Below are 18,657 nucleotides of genomic sequence, written 5' to 3'. Positions count from 1 at the left end.
TACTGTTCGTGGACCCGTCTGTGGTAGCGCAATCGGCCTGCATGGAGGCAACGCCGGTGCAGACTGATGCTAGCACGCGACGAGGCAGCCTCGTGATCACCGCTGTCGTGAGGCAACGATACCAAGCTGGCGACTCGATGCTTGTCTTGTTGAGGTGCATAGATGTGCCACCACGATGAGCTCATGTCTGCGTCTCGGGGCCACTTCAATCCGCGCCTCAATGCGCCGCGACCGTGCCGGTTGGTCACGGCTCGGAGCGATGTGGCACAAAGCCTGTCACAATACATACACTGCCTCTATGCATCTCACCTTCTGCGCTGGCAAGCTCCCAAAACCCTTTTAATTCAATATCCTGTCCACAACCGATAGATGGCAGCATGGGAGCGCGACTGCGACATGCACATATCGGTCAGCAATTGGTCGGTTGGATGCCCAAACCCACCAATCCGAGGAGGCGGCGCCAGACCATGCAGCGCCGTAGGCGGTGGCGGTGGCGGTCGCTGTCTCTGTGGCCATTCCCCAACTCGAACCCTCCTCACCACCACCACCAAGAAAATGGTCCTCCAGTCCGTCGTCAGCTCTGTCGTGTCGCCCGTGCTCGTGACGTCGGCGGTCCTCATCACGATTGCGCTCCGGAATACGCACCCGCGCCATGTCTCCAAGGCCAAGGCCACGTCCAAGGTCATCTGGCACGGCTGCCGCTAAACCAACGCCTCTATTTAACAGTCCTTTGAATACACCTCGTATCCGTGTGTGCTCTGCACAGCGAGAGACGCTGTCCATCGTCGCGGCCGCCGCAGATCGTCCACCTCGTTCGCGACGTCGCGGCTTCGCCTCGATTAACCATGGACCGAGAGATCACAAGAATGCGCCTGACGTTACGTGCCGCAACTGTGTCAGCGCACTTGCTGCACGGCCGACAAAAATAGGATGGCGCCAACGTAATACCGCACAACTAGGCGCGCACCCCTCGCGAGATCGCAACCGCGGCTCGCGCCACGTGATAACCGTGGCGTCGTCGTCACCCGGTCCATCCCGGCGGTCGTCAAGCGTCGCCACGACGTACAGACGACGTGGATCCGATCACCGCGGGGTCGACGATCCATATATGGGCGCTGGGCATGGTCGTGGTCATGGGCGGTCAGCTCTACGGCTGGAACGTCGCCTTCACAACAGGCTTTCTTCAGTTTTTCCTTTGCCAATTCCTCACCGATGCGGCGTACGTTGTATGCATGGCGTCGGCTGCTAAAGACGCGGGCAAAATTGCCTTCTCGGGCGGCTCGTACGGCCTCGCGCGCATTACGATTGGGTACTACGCCGGGAGTCGGGTACTACCTCGAGCTCCTCGAGTACATTGCAGCGTCGTCCGTCTCGGTCAGTTCTGTGGGCATTTTTCTGGTCTACCCCGGCGGCTGTCTACGGCGCCATCTATGATCGGGCTCTTTCTCCTTCCGGGACGGTCCTACTGGCGCGGTCTCGTGCTCCTCGTGCTTCGTTGCCTCTTGCTCGCGATTCAAGGCGGCATGGCGTCGGCGGACCTCATTTTTACGGCGACTTTGCCACCAACCGCGTGTCCCAATGCAACGGAAGCGGGGGCAAGGTGGTGTGGGCCATGGGCAACCTCCACTCGGCGTACATTGCGTGGCTGCCGCACACGACATAGGCATTAGCAGGCATCGAGTCGCTCACGCTAGTGACGAGCATGGCATCGACGCCCAAGACGACATTACCGCGGGGAAGCCTTGCCGCGACGGCCAACTCGAATTTGCTGCCACCCATGCTAGGCTTGAAGCACACCACGTCGCTGCTCAAGCCAATGGTGTTTGCATCCTTCATTGGGTATCTCCTCTGTCTTCTCGGGTATTTTGCCTCGGCGTTTGAAGCGTCGACGCAGAACATCTTCATTTTGGCAGGCACCTTTAGCGACGGCTCCTCGGATTCATCCTGCTTCGGACACGGTACCACACCGACTCGACTGGGTTTGTGAGCCCGTTTGGGCTTGGTGGCGTCGTGTTTGCAGGCGGCGTGTACGCCATCTCGATCGTCGGTGGCTTCCAAGGCGACGACGGCATCGCGACCATTTCGCTGCTGCTTTTTGTGATGCTTTTTAGCCTCTACTACCATGCACACTGAACCAATCGCTCTCGAAAGACGAATATGCGTGCGTCTTTCGCTTCTTCGTCATGAAATTCAACGCCGAGCGGCTGAAAAAAGCCGCCAACCCCACCACGGGATCCACCGCAGCTCAGTGGAGATGCGCGGTCTCAGCTGGTTGCGTCAGGGCTCAAGCAGCACGGGCTCGACGAACTTGAGTGACTCGCGGGCCGACTGCGCCAACAGCTCGGATGTAAGGCGACACCACCACAGTGGAACCCACGTCGTGGTAGTTGTTGTTGAAGTGGGTCCCACGTCGTGGTAGTAGGGCGAACCAGTTTTACTCTGTAAACACCCAATTTCCTTGTACTCGTTGCGGAAGGAATCGTGCGAGAGTGCGTACACAAAATATCAATAAAATCCACTTGCATTCGCATCTCGACCGCGTCCTAGCGACCCTTCTGTCTTGAAAGGTCCGTTGTTGTAATGTAGTATGAGGATCTCGCGGCGTCGCAGCGAGATCGCGTCCAGGACCCTCGAATCAAGTCGGCCACTTTCTGGCCAACAAAAGTACACTTTGGTGCACGTATGCCAACGGTTATAGGCCATGCACTTGCAACTGAGGACAGCAATTCCCGCGCTGAATGCCTGATGCACGTCGCCGCTGACAGTGGCATGTCTCGATACAAATACAAAGATATGACGTGGCAGTTTCTCGGATCGCCTGTCCCACCTGGCACCGTTTCATTGGTCATAGCCTCAACGCCGATGACTCGGCCCAACGCATGCCCATGCGATGCTTCAAATTGTTGTCTGCTTGTATGCAATGCGTGCAAGCAAGCACGTGCGCGCACCCAAGTCGCAGTCGTTCTAGCCACAAAACCTCTGAGATCCGATCCAACCGCAGGATTCGAGAAGCTTCGGCCGGTATCCAATTTGAGAGGTTCCTGAAAGGCGACCGTTGACGACGGGAGCCATTTTCAGCATCATGGCCGAGGAAGCCAAGCTCCGCGGCAACCGGTTCTTCACGGCCGGCCAGTACCTCGAGGCCGCCGACGCCTTCACCGAGGCCATTGGCCTCGAGCCCTCGAACGCCATCTTCTACTCGTACGTAGCAGCAACGATACCCTCTCCGCGCTCATGCACATGTACAGGAACCGATCGGGTGCGTACCTCAAGCTCAACCGCGGGCAGGACGCGATCGCCGATGCGAAAAAGTGCATTGAGCTGCGGCCCGAGTGGCCCAAGGGCTACTCGCGCCTCGGGACGGCGCTCTTTTACGTCAAGAAGTACGCCGAGGCCAAGGCGGCGTACGAGCGCGGCCTCACCAAGGACCCGAACGACGCCAACCTCCTCGACGGCCTTCGCAACGCCAAGGCGCAGCTGCCGGACGCGGTTTCGCTCAAGGAGCTCACGATGGCGTCGCCGCACGCCAAGTTTCGTACGTTCCAGTTTGGCCTTCGAAGCCTCATGGCCGCGTCCTTTCTGCTCTACTGGACGGCGTGGGGCAGCGCGTCGACGGCTGCGTTTGCATTTGCGACGTTCTTCAAGCTCGGCGCGGCCAACTATGCGAGCTTCCTCGCGTGGAACCACGGCAAGCCGCAGATGAACGCAGCCTACGCACAGCGCGTCGTGACCGACCCGACGACGCAGGCGCTCATGTTCTGCCTCCTCTTTTGGTTTTCGAGCCCGTACTCGATCGCGCTGCTGCCCATCGCGCTCAACGAAGGCGTGCACTTTGCGTCGTTTGCCGGGTCGCTCTTCCTCTCGCTCGGGTCGTCTGTCGGCGCGACGTGCTTTTCGCTTCTGGACCCGATCATGCCCTACTACCTCGGGCCGCAGACCGCGTGGCACACGCTCAACAACCACGGCAAGTGGGCCGCTTTGTACCACCGCACGCCGCAGGTGGTGGCGAACCTCGACGTGGGCATTGGTCTCTGCCTCATCCTCGAGCTGCTCACGCCGGCGCGCAACTTTATGCTGCTGCTCATCTACTGGCAGCTGCTGCGCATCCGCTACATGATCTCGCCCCAGCTCAAGAACGCGTTTAGCCAACTGGACATGACGCTCTCGGCGCTCGTGCTCCACCCGCGCGCGCCCACGATCCTCGCGACCGGCTACTCGAAGCTCAAGGACCTCATGGCCAACATGGTCAAGATGCCGACGCCCGAAGAGGCCCAGCAAGCGTCCGCGATGCCCAAGTGCTCGATCATGTAGATGTGCTACACTAGAATTCCAAGCTCTTTTTCTCTGCTTGGGAAATTCCGCAACAGCACGGTCAAACAGGGTGTGAGCACGCGGTACCTGGTAGCCTGAGCATCAACCCCCCTTGATGAAAACAGCCCATAAGAGTCGATACGGTGTCGATATCTCTGATCGGGCAGTTCAAGATGCGTGTACCACCAGGTAGAGCAGAGCTCGATCCCGCCAGGTGCCTCCCTTTTTGATGAAAGAATGCGAGTGCAGCCAAGGTGACAATCGAAGCAGAGGCCGCGACAGTGCAGCTCGTGGGTTCACCACCGCCAGCATATGACCAAGTAAATATTCCTTTCCATCAAGTGCAGTGTGCCATCAAGACACACCTCGGCGTCGACTGCTTGAACCCACTTGGGCTCGAGCGACGCCACAGTGAGGCCGGATAGAGCGTGTCCCTGCCAAGCCCACCGATGCACATGGCAACAGACCACCGCTGGTTCAATTGGAACGTCGACAGGTCGTACATTTTGAAACTGCTAGCATGCCCGCCGACGACACTCTGGCGCTCGCGACCGCCGACGATGGGAACGATCAATCGTTCATGACCGTCGAGAAGGCGCCGCCGAGGCACGCACGCTGGCTCTACCGCCTCGACGCCTTCATTTCGCGCAACGACGGTCAAGCCATCGTCCTCGTGACCCTCTGCATTCTCTTTGCGTGCAGCCTCGCGCCATTGGTAGTCTGGACGAGCGCGTTTAGCTACGCCAACGCGGCCTGGCGGGTGTGGACGTACATGGCCGACACGGGCTCGCAAAACGAAGCGGTCGAGTGGGTACGTGGCGGGCCTATGGACCGAGCAATATATATATTTGTTAGCCGGAGCGAGCTGTCGCGCTCGGCTCGACCTTGCTTGGCTTTGCCTACTTTGCCGTCGTCGTGGGCTTTGTCGTCGACGCGATCCGAGAAAAAATGGAAGTCCTCAAAGAAGGGCGGTCCCAAGTCGTCGAGTTGGGCCACACGGTGCGCTTCCAAACACGCTGTCTCGCTCGCTCGGATGACAATATTGTACACAATATTAGCTCATGCTCGGGTGGTCCGACAAGTCGCTGTCGTTCTTGAAAGAAATCTGCAATGCCAACGAGAGCGAAGGCGGCGGCACGGTCGTTGTCCTCGCAGAAGATCACAAGGACGAGCTCGAAGCGCTCATCGACACGCAGGTTGGTCGCGTTCTTAGGTACACGTATCATGATGACGTATTATTTGTAGCTGACCAAGCGGCTCGGCACGCGCATTCTCATTCGCCACGGGAGTCCGCTCATCATGACCGACTTGCTCCGCGTCGGGGCCCCCACGCGCGCAGCATCTGCGTCATGTCGACCGACGCAGATGCCAACAAGTCGGATTCGAACCTTCTCCGCGTCATCTTGACGCTGCATAATTTGCCTCAAGTATGCTCTTGTGCGTATTCCGATGACAATGAGTTTGGTGTCTAGCTGAATGGACACATTGTCGTCGACGTGTGCGACGGCGACAACGAATCGCTGCTCGAGCTCGTCGGCGGAGACGTGCTCGAGACGGTCGCGTCGCATGACGTCATTGGCGAAATGATTGTCATGTGCAGCCGGTCGCCGGGCTTGGCCAACGGTACTCACAGATGTGTGAATCCATGCGATATTGTGGACAATCTGTGTACCTGGAATAGTCTACGCCAGCCTCCTCGGGTTTGGCGGCAACGAATTCTACATTGAAACGTGGCCCGAGTGCGACGGCGTCCCCTTTGGCGAGCTCCACGCGCGCTTTCTTGATGCGATTCCGATTGGCATTCAAGAAGTGACGGGGCGCGTCGTCATCAAGCCCGCAACGCACCGTCGCATGGCACCCGGCGAGGGCATCCTCGTGCTCGCCGAAGACAACGACTCGTACAAGGCCGCGCCCCCCGTGCCCATCGATATGGGGGCTCCGCTCTCGCTGGAGCGTCCGCGGCCGTCGCCTCAGTGCATTTTGATTGCGGGCTGGCGCCGCGACATTCGCAATATGCTGCGGCTCCTCGACAAGCTCAGCGTCGCCGGTGCGACAACACATTTCACGAGTTTTCGGATGCCAAAATGATGTAGGAACGGTCGTTGTGCTTATGAACGACACGCCGATCGCCGAGCGCAACGCAACCTTCTTGGACGAAGGGTTTAACGTCAATAGCCTCGTCAACATCACGGTTCAGCACCGCGTCGGCAACCCCGCGGTGCGCCGCCATGTCAATACGCTCGATTTAGCTGCGTTTGACGCGTACATGGTCGTCGCCGATATGAACCGCGAGGTGAATATTCTCGACTCGGACTCGCACGTGCTCGCGACCGTCCTCACGATCCGGAGCTGCGAAGACGAGCAAATGGACAAGAAGGGGCAGCAGTACCTCGCCAAAAGCGTTCTCCAAGGCGTACTACAGTGTCGCATTCAGTTCCCATCGAAATGACTGGCATAGGTGCGCGCGCTGGCGCCGCGGCGCTTGACGCCGTGCATCGCCGAGGTCCTCGACCCGCGCACGCAGCGAACGATCGACTCAAACGAGCGTGTCCGACGCAGCAGCGACTTTATCCAGTCCAACCACCTCGTACTACAACTGCCTTGTACCCTCAGCAAGTCGCAAGCACGTCATGTAGGTGTCGCAGATGATTGCGATGGTGTCCGAGAACCGCCTCGTCAAAGGCATGTTGGCCGAACTCTTGGGCGACCGCGGTGCATCGTTTGATGTCGTCCCGTCCAAGCAGTACAGCACAGCGTTGGATGTGAGGAAGTTGACTGCGTCTCCGGATAGATTTTGCCGCCAACAAGAGAAATTGAGTTTGTTTCAAGTCGCGCAGCGCGCGCTTGCGGTGTCGGACGAGATTGTGTGTGGCTACCGCAAGATGGCCGAGACAACCTTTGTGCTCAACCCGCCCCAGAAAACGCGGGTCCAGACGTGGGACGCGTACGACTTCATCGTCTTGCGGGCCAACGACCGCCAGCGCCACATCGACATGGCCATGCGCGTCACCAACACGCTCGCGCAGCATTTGCGGCGGTCGCGCTTCCGTGACTTCATGCGCCAGCACTCGTTTGTCGAAAAAGAGGTCGGGACGACAGACGCGCCCAAGCCGCCCAAGGTCGCCTTCAAGAGAACCCTCGTCGCGAGTCGCCTCTACGACCTCTGGGCCATGACCGAAGAGCTCTCGACTATGGTGCGCGACGGAGTGTTACCAGACGACGTCTCGCGGGATCTCGTCACCGAGTATTAGCACGTTGCCCTTTGACGAACGAATGCGATATATTAAGGATGGCATTGGGCGAGTCCACATAACCTTGCCCTGATGTAATACACTAGTTGTATTAGCACTGACCACGCGAAGTCCTCCAGGGCGACTCACCTTTTTGTGCCAAGAGCCACAACCAGTGTACACGCCCTGTCAGAGCGCATCAGAGTCGCCTGCAAAAGGCTTTCGACGCAAGGATAGAAGCTCTCCCCAATCGGTGACAACCACATGGTTGTTGTCGGCTCGTGAAACCTCTGCAAGTCAACTTGGTTGCTCCTGATGGACTGCTGTGATGGGATGGGGTTGCTGCTGCTGGGCCAGGTGCTGGCTGGGCTTTGGTAAAGGCTTTGACTCGCTTGGACGTATCCCATTGGCTATTGACGGTCGGGAACGAACTGTCATTGGACCATTCTGTCTTGTCACGCGGGAAAGCGATGCGCCGCGCCTGCCTCGTTGCCATCCTCGCGTTCCTCGGCGTGGCTCGTGCGGCGCGTACGTCACCGACAACGTTGACATTCGAGCACTTTAATGAAGCTCTTGACATTTTAGGTGCAGTACGCTCGCTCGGAACACTGCTAAGCTGCTCATCTCGGGACGTCAACAGCTGCCTCTGGACGGGCCCCGACGGCAGCGCGGTCTCATCACGGCAACTGCTCCAAGCATTGGAAGCGACGCATCCTCAACTTTTCCAGCGGGACCGAGCGCTTGCCCACATGGAGTCGGTTGCGTCCAACCACCATTGTACGTCCTCTTCCTTGTCGTGCATGGAGCTCATGGAGACGAGGAGCCTCGGGCCGCGTGCCCTACGAAACCGGTCTCTCCGTTCGCCACCTCAGCGTTTATCGGCCTCTAGATGCGGCGTCTTTAAAGCCCGCTTCTGTCCATCGCATGCCTCGACGCCTCGAGCACCAGGCACCGTTGCATTGGTGCAAGCCGAGTAGAAACCCGCTTCAGAAGAACGTGTGCAGCGCCATCAAGTCGCAACATGCGTGCGGTAGCTGCTGGGCGTTTGCGTCGGCGACCGCCATCGAGTCGTCGGCGGCGATGCACGCAACATTTGTGCCCAAGCTCTCGGTCCAAGAGCTCTTAGACTGCAGTCGCGGCAACATCTCGGCGGCGATGGACTATTGCTGGCTCACGCCCGACCGCTCGGCGGCCGCGCCGTGGCTCGTTCGTCGTCTCGTTTGGCACGCGCGCAACGATGGCTGCGCCGGCGGCATGCCGTTTGGCGCCTTTGATTACGCCAAGACGCACGGGATCTCGACCGAGCTTTATCGACCGTACACCGACGCTGCCAAAACCAACAGTTCCGACATCAACGCAGCCAACGGCAACAGTAGCAGCGTCAAGACGGCTGTTGTCAAGGTGAAAAGTTGGTCGCAAGCCATGGGCCGCGATTGCAACACAAGTACCGACCCCATCGTTTTGCTTCAAACGGCGTTGCAGAAGCAGCCGTTGGCCGTCATCATCGTCTCGTCGGGCGACTTTGAGGCGTACAAGGGCGGCATCTACGTGTGCCCCAACAACGGAACGATCAAGTCGTCAAAAACCGTCGACCACGCCCTCCTCCTCGTCGGCTACGACTACGACCCGGACCTTGGTTTGTACTGGATTTTGCAGAACTCGTACGGTATGGATTGGGGCGAGGCCGGCTACATGCGCCTTCTCGCCGACGACAAGCTCAACTGCGGCCTGAATCTGATGCCATTGGCCGTCATCACGGACGCGATGCAGGTCGACGCCGAGCGCGTCGATGGAAACGGTGTCGTTTGGAACTTTCTGGGCCTCGATGCCGCGGCCTGGGTCGCGTCACTGGTCGCGGTAATCGTCCTCACGCTGCTAGCGACCATCGGCGGTGTAATTCGGTCCCGGCGTGTGCCTCACAAAAGTTTAGGCGAGCACTTGGTGTTGTGATTTGGATGTTCCAGAATGTAGTTTGAGTGATTTACACAATTCATCTCATATTTGCTCTGTGAGTGTTATGAACAAATGGCCCTTACATGCGACCAAACAAGGTGGCAAACTGGTCAAAGGAAATGCCGGACAACGTCGTCTCGGTCGTCCCGTTGGCCGAGGTTGAAACGAAAGGAAGCGCAGCGTCGCTGTCGTTGCGCTCCCGAGCGACGAGGTGCACCAAGTCCTCGTACGTCACCACATTGCGCATTTCGTGCATTGTCGCCTCCACGTCGGCTTTGGACAAGACTAGAAACGGACAACGTCATGGGACGCAACTTTTGCGTGACGCACCGCCGTCACGATCGGCGTCAAAGATGCCAAACATCTCGCGAAGCTCGGCGACGGCGTCGGGCGGCAGCTTGGCCTACACGCTGTGTTGTGCTTTCAAGAGCCGGCGCTGGTAGATCTCTTGCTCGACCTAGGCGTTGTCCTTCTCGTACTCGAACGCATCTGAAAGTGTTCACGTACCCAAATGTTGATGACGCGGACTTGGTAGGCGGTCAAGGACGGGAACATGGACACGAGGAGCTCGTTGAACGTGAGCCGGCCATTGTGGTCTAAATCCAAAGACCGAAACCAGTCGCTACCGTACTTGCGGAGCTTGGGCGGCAAACTACACATCGTTCAGGTGCCATTTTATTGATGGGCGCGCGCACTGGCTCAAAAACTCGTTCAAGTCGATTTCGTTGCTTTTGTCAGCGTCGCAGCTTGAAAATGTCTTGTACAACTCCAGAATCTTCTCATTTGTGTCGAGTCGACGTCAATAAAGACAAGTTGTACACTAGTACCGTGTGCTTGGAGCAGATCATATGGATGCGCGTCTCTTCGTTGTGCATGGTCCGCTTTGTGAGGCGGCGCATGGCGGTGCGCCGCATCGTCGGCTTTCGGGGGGTCAGCGGTGGCGCGGGGCTCATTATCGCAGCGGTGGATGCCGACGCGCGGACTTCGTCAACCTTGCCGAGCTTGGGCAGCTTGTGTCGGCCACATCTACAGCAACCACATGTTGGATGCCGTATGCCAGCACCGATCGACGAACGCAAAGATGGGAATCTCGGTCACGTGCTCGCTGAAGAGATCGAGGCCCGAGTCGTCTGTCGAGTAATCGTGAAAGTGACTCCGCAAGCGGCAAAAATGAGGACAGTGCTGCAGCAGCTTGGTCACCGCGGCCGCACTATCACCAGCACAAGCTCGCAACGAGAAAAAATCGGGTCCACGCACTCGATTGTTGCGTCAAACTCAAATTTGAGCGTGGAAAAGATCTTGTCGTACACGCCGGCAACGACCGCCTCGGACAGCAACGTTCCTACAAAGAATATGTCCATCAACAATGTGACAGTCATGTCGCATAGTCGAAATGGGTTACCGCCCGTGAGCAGCGCCAGACCGTTGAGAAGATCGTGCAAGAGCGTCAGCAGCTCGGCGCTTGAAATGCGTGTGCACGGCGTGAGGTTGAAGAGACGCAACGCGTGCTCGATCGTATCGAGCGTACTTAGCTACAAGAATGAAAAACTTCATTCAATGCTGCTCATATAGGAATCGCGAGGTATTTGTTACCTTGGAGCAGAGCACGAGGGCGAGGAAAGCTTGCTGCAATGTCGCGACGTGCGTTTCGCCGACGCCGACGCTGAAGCGACCAGTGACACTCACTTGGGCAAACACGCGGAAGACGCTGTCGTCCTTCGGCCGGTCGAGTCCGAAGATGGAGCAAAACTCTTCGATCGTGCTAAACGAGCTGTGTTGACCCTAATCGATGCGACGCTCAGCGCCGATAGGGACAACTATCTCGCCGAGAACCTTGTGAAAACGAAGTCGGAGGGCGTGGATCTGGCCGAGCGTCCACCCAACGAGCGGTAGCGCCGACGACAGCACCTTGGGGCTAATGTACTTGGACCTAATCCGAGACTCCGCGCTGGATGTATCAAAGAGAGGAACGTACAGGCGGGCGATCCGCAGCGCCTCGCTTTGCACTGAAATGACCTCAATGTTGCCCATGGCCGCGCGCAATGCACCACCACACGAGCCCGTTTTTGCTATTTTTACAAGAACTCGCCACCATTATCTTGTGGAGACAAACCGGTCGTGTTAGCTTGTACCACTGCTGCTGCTGCTAGTGTCGTCGTCGCCGGCGCCTTTGTGCTTCCAGATAAACCCCAGCGCGTCGAGTTCGGCGCGGCGATTCGGTGGGCAAATGTCTTCGCGCTCGCGGAGGTTGGTGACAATGTACCCGAGTTTCGTGCCCCAGAATTCCTTGGGCCAGCGCGCGTCGTTGCTTGGCACAACGTACGAGTAGCGCACCGCCACGTCGCCGTGGAGCTCCTTGTACTTCGTGAGCACTTGGATGCGAAAATTCCAGTTTTCTTCGTAAAAGTGCCACACAAAGCCCATGGCGTCGAGCTCGGCCTCGCGCTCGGGCGGGCAAATGGACCGGCTCTGTCGGATCGTGTTGACGGTCGTGCCCAGTCGGTGGTGCCAAAGCTCCTCGGGCCACACGCCCGGCTCGGCCGGCACGACAAACGGCCCGGGCACGAGCACGTGCCCGTAGAGCTCCTTGTAGCGCGTGAGAGCGGCCATGCGGACGCTCCACGTGTTCTCCGAGCAGTCCCAGACAAAGCCCATAGCATCGAGCTGGAGTTTTCGGTCGGGGGGACAGCCCTGACGGTTTTGGCGAATGGTTACGACTGCGACGCCGAGACGCGTCCCGCGCATCTCGGTCGGCCACGCAGGGTCGTCTTCGGGAATGACAAACGAATGGGGCACGAGGAGGTCGCCGTGGAGCTCCTTGTATTTCGTGAGCGCGGCCATGCGTGCGTTCCAGAGGTCGTCGTACCAGTCCCAGACAAATCCGATGGCATCCAAAGCGGCGCGGCGCGGCGCGGGGCAGTTGTCGCGGCCTTGCTTGCGCAGCCGCGCAACGACGAGCCCGAGCTTGAGGCCCCACGCGTCTTTGGGCCATTGCGGGTCGGATTCTGGCACGACAAAGGTGCGGACCACGAGCAAGTTGCCGTGCAGAGTCTTGTACGTGACGAGCGCCTCGAGGTTGCGCGACCAGAGGTACTCGTGCGGCGCCCACACAAACTTGAGCGCATTCAGAGCTACGATGACGTCGTCTGGGAGGTGGCCGCGCATGAATTTACGCCGCAGCTCCGAGACATCGAGCGTGTGCCCGTGCAAGCGCAGCGGAAAGGCGTCGTCCATGGGCACGCGGTACTTCGACGGCAGGTACGTCACGCTGGAGCGCGGCGCCTGGAGGTCGTGCTCGATGCGCACGATCTCGAGCATGTTGCGGTACGCCGGCGGGAAGCTACTGCTGCTGCTGCGCCAGCGCTGCTGGAGGACTCGCGCTCGCGCCAGAAACATGCTCGACTGGCACGAAGCGCGCTTGGAGCCAATCAGCGGCGTGGCGATTTTGAGAAAAGCGGTAATTTTACGAAAATACCGTTTTTTTCGACCAGCGACGCTGGAAAGGTGCTCGGCGATTCGCCAAGCACTTGGTTGCGCACGGCATTCGCAGCGCCTGCTCAAAAGGCGCCTGCTGGATGGATTCGCACGACAACGTATCTATCTATCTATCTATCTATTTATCTACCTATCTATCTATGGCCTCATCTCGGAAGGCAACCGTGTGCGGCTGTACAAGTGCTGCGTGCTCTCGGTCCTTTTGTACAACTGTGGCACGTGGGCCCTGACGCCAACGAGTCCGGCGGACCTTGACAGCTTCCATCGCCGACAGTTGCGTCGTCTTCTAGACGTCTTTCACCCGAACACGCTCGCCGACGTAGCGCTCTACAAGCGCTGCAACAGAGTCCCGCTGAGCGAGATCGTCGCCTGCCAACGCTAGCACCTGCTGGGTCACGTGCTGCGCATGAGTGAAGACGTCCCTGCCAACATTGCCGCCGCCCGCTTCTTTGCCGCTCCTGAGGCGCCCCGTTTTTTGGGCCGCACTAAGATCACGTTGCCGATCGTCCTGCACCGCGACCTCCAGTCGTTGACGCCGCCTCAGTCGCTGGAGTCTCTCGAGGACCTTGACGAACTGCGTAGCTTTGCCGCCGATCGCGAAGCCTGGAAGGAATTTACGGAGCTTGTCGTCATGGGCCTCACCCGCGGCCGCCAGCGCCGCCGCCTGCGCAGCCACGGCCCGGCGAGTGAATGAAGAAGAAGGAGATTGCTAGTCTCTACGTATGCAAACTCTTTGTAACAACGAAAAAAAAATAACGCGAAACACGTTCATATCTATCTATCTATCTATTTATCTATCTCGCACTCTCCCGTTCTCTCTGCAACGTATTTTAGACTACGAATGGTGGTTCGTGGTGAGGTGCGTCGTTCATGTGCATCAAAGGAAATAAATTGTTTTATTGTCTCTATGCGGATGCTGCACGTGCCACGTGTGTGCGCATTGTGAACATCATATGACATTCGTAGCTCTCTCAATCGGCCTCGATCGCGCTTCGTGAAATGCGTTGGAGCCGCACGAGGGAGCGCGCTCGAGCGTGCGAGAGGGCGACCAGGTGCGTTTGCAACGCGCTTGCCGAGACGAAAGAAGCAGTCGGCGTCGCTTGACTGCGTCGCGACACTTGGCTCCATCGCGCACCAGATCCTTTGACCGACTCGCGCTGCACAGACTCGCGGTGCACAGAGAGGAGGCGTATGAATTGGCGCTGGCGGCGCGCCAAGCGTCTCGCAACCTGCCGGGCGAAGAGCTGCCCCATAAACGTTGGTTTCGGCTGCGCGCGCGTTCGTAGCAGCAGAATCGGCTACACGATAAAGCATACGATGCTGCCACGCGGGTGGTCGAGAGAGGATACCTGCTTGGCGGTACTCGCCGACACTTGCAGCCGCTTGGTCTTGGTCTCGTTAAGGTACGACTTGAGGCCTTCGTTGGCTTGCGTGAACGCGTCAAAGTGTACTTTGAGCAGTAAGTTGAGTTTGCAGTACGTTTGCGCAATGCAATTGGCGGTTGTTGGCTCGTTCGTCATCAAACTCACTTCGCCAAAGTACCCGCCAGGTCCGAGTGTCGCGAGCACATTGCCTCGCGCGTCAAGCACACGAACGAGGCCGGTTTCAATAATGTAGAACGCGTGGGCCTAGCTGGCGCTTGAAATTCATTCGTCTCAGAAATACGCACCATCTCGCCGGCTTTGACGATTGCCTCGCCAGGTACCGCAATGCTCTCGGTCATCATGAGTAGCAGTGCCATGACTTGCTCGGGCGCGAGCGTTTTTAAAAAGGGCACTTTTGCGACCACGTCGCGGTGGAGGTGGTGGCGCAAGAGGAGCTCGACTTTGCTCGGCAGCGCCGGTGTAAAGATCTTGTTGGTGTCGTGCGCCAAGAGTTCGCCGCCCGACGTCGAGCTGTAGTAGTCGTAAATCGCTTGTTGGACATCGTTGTCGACGTTTTGATCCCGCAGTAATGACGCGACCGTCGCCGTGTGGTACTGGCGCTCGTCCGACGACGTGTGGAGCTGCTCGTTCAAGCCCGCGACGATACCAAAGATACTACCATCAAGCCGGATCCATAAGAAAGGTTCGCCCACAAAAGACAAGAATATGTGCAGTTTGGACGTACCACGCATTGACAATCATGCCAATAGCAAATCCGACAAAGCTAAAGATGCGCTCGACTTTGGTGATCGCCAAAATCGACGACCCGCTCGTGAGCGAGAACGCTTGGAAGAACGCGCCGACGTACTGCACCCAGAGCGGGTCGTCGAACGAGAATGGAATGGGCCACATTTTCTCGAGGTGCTTGTCGTAAACGCCGACTTCGTAGCACACGATCAAGTAGTAGAGGCTGCCGAGATAGTGGTGCAGGGCAATATAGAGCAGCACAACTTTGGCCAAGCGCACAAAGACGGGGTGGATCAGCAGGGATAGCCGACGCTCGACGCGGCCCACAACATCGGCCTGCGATAGCCGGTAGAGCCGAAAGAGGAAGAGGAGGCGCGTGGCTTGCACGACCCGTTTCAATTGGACGCGATCAGTGACCCAGTACGCGCTTGGGATCGACGAGAGCACGTCAATGACAAAGCTGCGGCTAAACAGATACGATTTGGCGACTTCGGTGGCGTCGACGACGAGCGCTTGGGTGGTGGCATCGCGCCGCGACGTGCGGAAGGTCACGGCAATGTCGAGGAGCAGCGTCAAGTCAATCATTGCCTGCAGCGTCAAGCACGTGGGCGAGATGGTCACAATGTCAAAACACACGTCCAGGGGCAGCAAAATCAGAAACACCAGCAGCGCCAAGAGCACGACCACGTCCCAGCGCGTCTTGATGTGTCCGTTGGCGTCCAGAACCCGTGCTACAAGATAGCACGTTTGGTGAGAGCTATGTCGACGTACAGCGCACCGCGATGCCGCATGACGAGATCGGAGAACTGCGACGTGGCCATCGAGTCGAGGTCGTTCAGAATCAAGTTGGTTTTCGCCTTGAAGCTCGCGTCAATGACGTGCCCGCGCCTTCCAACCTGCGCGGGTGCGGACGAGTGAGCAGACACTAGCGTCAACACTCAGCTCTACGTCGTCGCGTGGAGGTGGTCCTACCGAACAAGAGGTTGCGATGCGACATGGAGGACGATTGCCGAGACGAGACAGCACTTGACGGCCATCGTTGGGTGTGGAGGAGTCGCTGCAGGACGCCTTCCGCGGACGCGTGGTTCGACATCGCGTCGGCTCTTCTCAGACGGCGCCGATCTGAAACCGACGCGCACTTGAAAACCGAATACGTGAAGCGATAATAAATATAGTAAATTTAGTAAGCGTAGTACGGGGTACTAGACAGCAATGGTGTACGAAGGCCCTGCATCGAGTAGGTATCGAAGCGATCGTTTCTTTCGTATCCACTTCGCCGAAACACGTTCATACCGCCCAGCATGCCCACCTTCTAGGTTCCACGAGCCTGGGTCATTTCGTATCCGCCAGCCCTTACTTTCGCTGGATACCCAGATAGACCCCATGCACTGCGGCGCTACATGCAGACCTCTGACTACGTTGAGGCGCCATTCCAGATGGAGTAGCCGTCCCGCCAGCAACTCGATCTCAAAAAGAACGTGAACGAATACAATGTACAATGACATTACTCGTAGTTGGAGAGACATATTACGCGTAGAGGTGGTCGTCCTCGTCACCGAGGACGCTATAGCTGATGCGTTTGAGCCTCGCGAGTCGGCGTGCTTGAAAGTACGAGAACGATTGTACATGCACATGCAGTTTGTGGGACGAACGCGGTGCGGGCGTAACATTGTGTTCGCTGTTGTTCGACACGCGACGAAGGCTGCGCAGAAGCGAGAGTCTTTTCAACGCCCCGCGGCGCACTGGGAGACGCGGCATCATTTTGCGGTGGCGCTGGATCAACCTTTTGGCCAGGCTATGGGCGAGCGTCGCCGGTGGACCCCGAATACACGCCCATGTCTATCACACAGACATCGAGATCGATATCATTGACAAGACTCACCTTGAGGACTTCGTTCGCGGATGTCGCGAGCCGGTTGGCCCGAACCGCGTGCAAATGATTCCGCAACTCATCGTTGGCTTGTGTAAAGACATCGAAATGAACCTTGAGCAACACATTGAGCTTGCAATACGTCTGGGCAACAACACTGGCGGTTGTTGGCTCGTTGGTCATCAAGCTCACTTCGCCAAAGTACTCGCCAGGCCCCAGCGTCGTGAGCAAGCGTCCGCGGGGATCGCAGACACGAACAATGCCGGTTTCAATGATGTACAATGCGTTGGCCTAGGTCCGATTTGAGGTGTGTGAGCCAAAGTTGCAAATTGACACACCTTTTCGCCGGCTTGTAAAATCAGCTCGCCGGGTAGGATGACCGCCTCTGTCATCGTCAAGAGCAAGGCGAGTGTTTCTTCCGGCCTCAGTGTCTTCAGAAACGCGACTCTGGAAAGCACATCGCGGTGGAGATGGTGGCGAAGCTGCAGCTCGATTTTACTCGGCAGCGCCGGTGTCATTAACGTGGATGCGTCCAAATGGAACAGTCGGTCGTTGTGGGACGACGAATCGTAGTAGTTTTGAATGGCTTTTTGGAGGTCGTCGTCGACATCCTTCTGGCGCATGATGGACGCAACGCAGTCGGCGTGATGCTGGCGCGCGTCGGAGGCTCGGTACAACTGCTGGAGCAGCCCTGCCACAATGCCAAAGACACTATTGAACGTCAAAATCCGCATCAAGACGCCATATCCAAGACGTACCAAGCGTTGACAATCGTCCCGATCGCGTAGCCGCCAAAGGTAAAGACCCACTCGACGTTGGTTGTGGCGAGCATGGGTTCCAGCCCCGTGACCAAGAGGGCTCTGTGGTACGACGCGACGTACCGGTCCCAGATCGGATCCTCGAGCGTGAACGGAATCGGCCACAGTTTAACATTGGAGCGCACGGGGTATTCATATGCGACGACGAGGTAGTAGGCACTCGCAATATAGTGGTGGAGTACAATGTAGAAGAGCGCGAGTTTGACCAAGCGCACGGCCGCGGGGTGGATCAGGAGCGAGAGTCGCACTTCAACGCGCCCAAAGACATCGGCTTGCGAGAGCCAATAGAGGCGAAGTAGAAACACGAGGCGAATGGCTTGAAAGAGATGCCCCGTGGCGTGGTTGATCGTCAACGAGGTGGGTACCGACGAGAGCGCATCGACGACAAAATCGGGGCTCGCCAGATAGCCCCAAGCGACGTCCGTTGGATCGAGCAGCCACGCATTCGACGTCGGGTCGACCCGAGACGTGCGAAACGTCACGACAACATCTAGCAGCAAGAGCACATCGATCGCGCATTGCAGCGCGAAGCATGCGCCATCGGTTGCGACAAGGTCAAAGCTCGCGTCGAGCGGCAGCAAAACAAGCAAGACGAGCAGCGCGACGAAGACGAGCACGTTCCAGCGGGCCTTGAACGTACCGTTGGCGTCGAGGACATTGGCTATTTGCACACGATTAATGCCACCACAGAAGGCGCATTCGTACAGCGAAGTCGCTTGGCCAGAGTCGTAAACTGCAGCGCGGCTATCGCATTGAGATCGCCGAGGATGACACTAGCCCTTTCATCGTGGTTCACGGAGGAGCTGTCGCCCACGCTCGGACGGCGCCCCATCGCACCGCCATGCATAAGCGCTACGCAGCATCTTTCT

At 58.1% G+C, this 18,657-nt stretch overlaps 7 protein-coding genes across 7 annotated transcripts; 4 read left to right on the top strand and 3 right to left on the bottom strand.

The window, feature by feature from the left end:
• Positions 1–1,121: 1,121 nt before the first annotated feature.
• SPRG_20229 (hypothetical protein) lies at positions 1,122–1,670 on the top strand (the record flags this gene model as incomplete). Its single annotated transcript, XM_012345828.1, has 1 exon — positions 1,122–1,670. The coding sequence occupies one exon, from the start codon at positions 1,122–1,124 to the stop codon at positions 1,668–1,670; it is 549 nt and encodes a 182-aa protein (XP_012201218.1).
• A 1,412-nt stretch (positions 1,671–3,082) lies between these two features.
• On the top strand, positions 3,083–4,311 carry SPRG_20228 (hypothetical protein; the record flags this gene model as incomplete). The annotated part of the gene is made up of 2 exons (XM_012345827.1): positions 3,083–3,201; positions 3,249–4,311. The coding sequence occupies 2 exons, from the start codon at positions 3,083–3,085 to the stop codon at positions 4,309–4,311; spliced, it is 1,182 nt and encodes a 393-aa protein (XP_012201217.1).
• Positions 4,312–4,831: 520 nt separating this feature from the next.
• Positions 4,832–7,562, top strand: SPRG_20227 (hypothetical protein; the record flags this gene model as incomplete). The annotated part of the gene is made up of 11 exons (XM_012345826.1): positions 4,832–5,122; positions 5,167–5,310; positions 5,370–5,507; positions 5,557–5,628; positions 5,688–5,738; positions 5,784–5,934; positions 5,993–6,358; positions 6,405–6,724; positions 6,770–6,898; positions 6,948–7,054; positions 7,103–7,562. The coding sequence occupies 11 exons, from the start codon at positions 4,832–4,834 to the stop codon at positions 7,560–7,562; spliced, it is 2,229 nt and encodes a 742-aa protein (XP_012201216.1).
• Positions 7,563–8,465: 903 nt separating this feature from the next.
• On the top strand, positions 8,466–9,491 carry SPRG_20226 (hypothetical protein; the record flags this gene model as incomplete). The annotated part of the gene is made up of 1 exon (XM_012345825.1): positions 8,466–9,491. The coding sequence occupies one exon, from the start codon at positions 8,466–8,468 to the stop codon at positions 9,489–9,491; it is 1,026 nt and encodes a 341-aa protein (XP_012201215.1).
• A 2,124-nt stretch (positions 9,492–11,615) lies between these two features.
• Positions 11,616–12,890, bottom strand: SPRG_20225 (hypothetical protein; the record flags this gene model as incomplete). The annotated part of the gene is made up of 1 exon (XM_012345824.1): positions 11,616–12,890. The coding sequence occupies one exon, from the start codon at positions 12,888–12,890 to the stop codon at positions 11,616–11,618; it is 1,275 nt and encodes a 424-aa protein (XP_012201214.1).
• A 1,070-nt stretch (positions 12,891–13,960) lies between these two features.
• On the bottom strand, positions 13,961–16,097 carry SPRG_20224 (hypothetical protein; the record flags this gene model as incomplete). The annotated part of the gene is made up of 6 exons (XM_012345823.1): positions 13,961–14,287; positions 14,339–14,617; positions 14,659–15,028; positions 15,099–15,831; positions 15,879–16,025; positions 16,073–16,097. 6 exons carry the CDS (start codon positions 16,095–16,097, stop codon positions 13,961–13,963), a joined length of 1,881 nt encoding a protein of 626 aa, XP_012201213.1.
• A 530-nt stretch (positions 16,098–16,627) lies between these two features.
• Positions 16,628–18,620, bottom strand: SPRG_20223 (hypothetical protein; the record flags this gene model as incomplete). Its single annotated transcript, XM_012345822.1, has 5 exons — positions 16,628–16,939; positions 16,983–17,261; positions 17,309–17,681; positions 17,729–18,449; positions 18,494–18,620. 5 exons carry the CDS (start codon positions 18,618–18,620, stop codon positions 16,628–16,630), a joined length of 1,812 nt encoding a protein of 603 aa, XP_012201212.1.
• Positions 18,621–18,657: the final 37 nt, after the last annotated feature.

The sequence above is a fragment of the Saprolegnia parasitica genome (genome assembly GCF_000151545.1).
Source record: "Saprolegnia parasitica CBS 223.65 unplaced genomic scaffold supercont2.25, whole genome shotgun sequence".
Lineage (NCBI taxonomy): Eukaryota > Oomycota > Saprolegniomycetes > Saprolegniales > Saprolegniaceae > Saprolegnia > Saprolegnia parasitica.
This window is presented reverse-complemented; position numbering and strand designations above follow the sequence as displayed.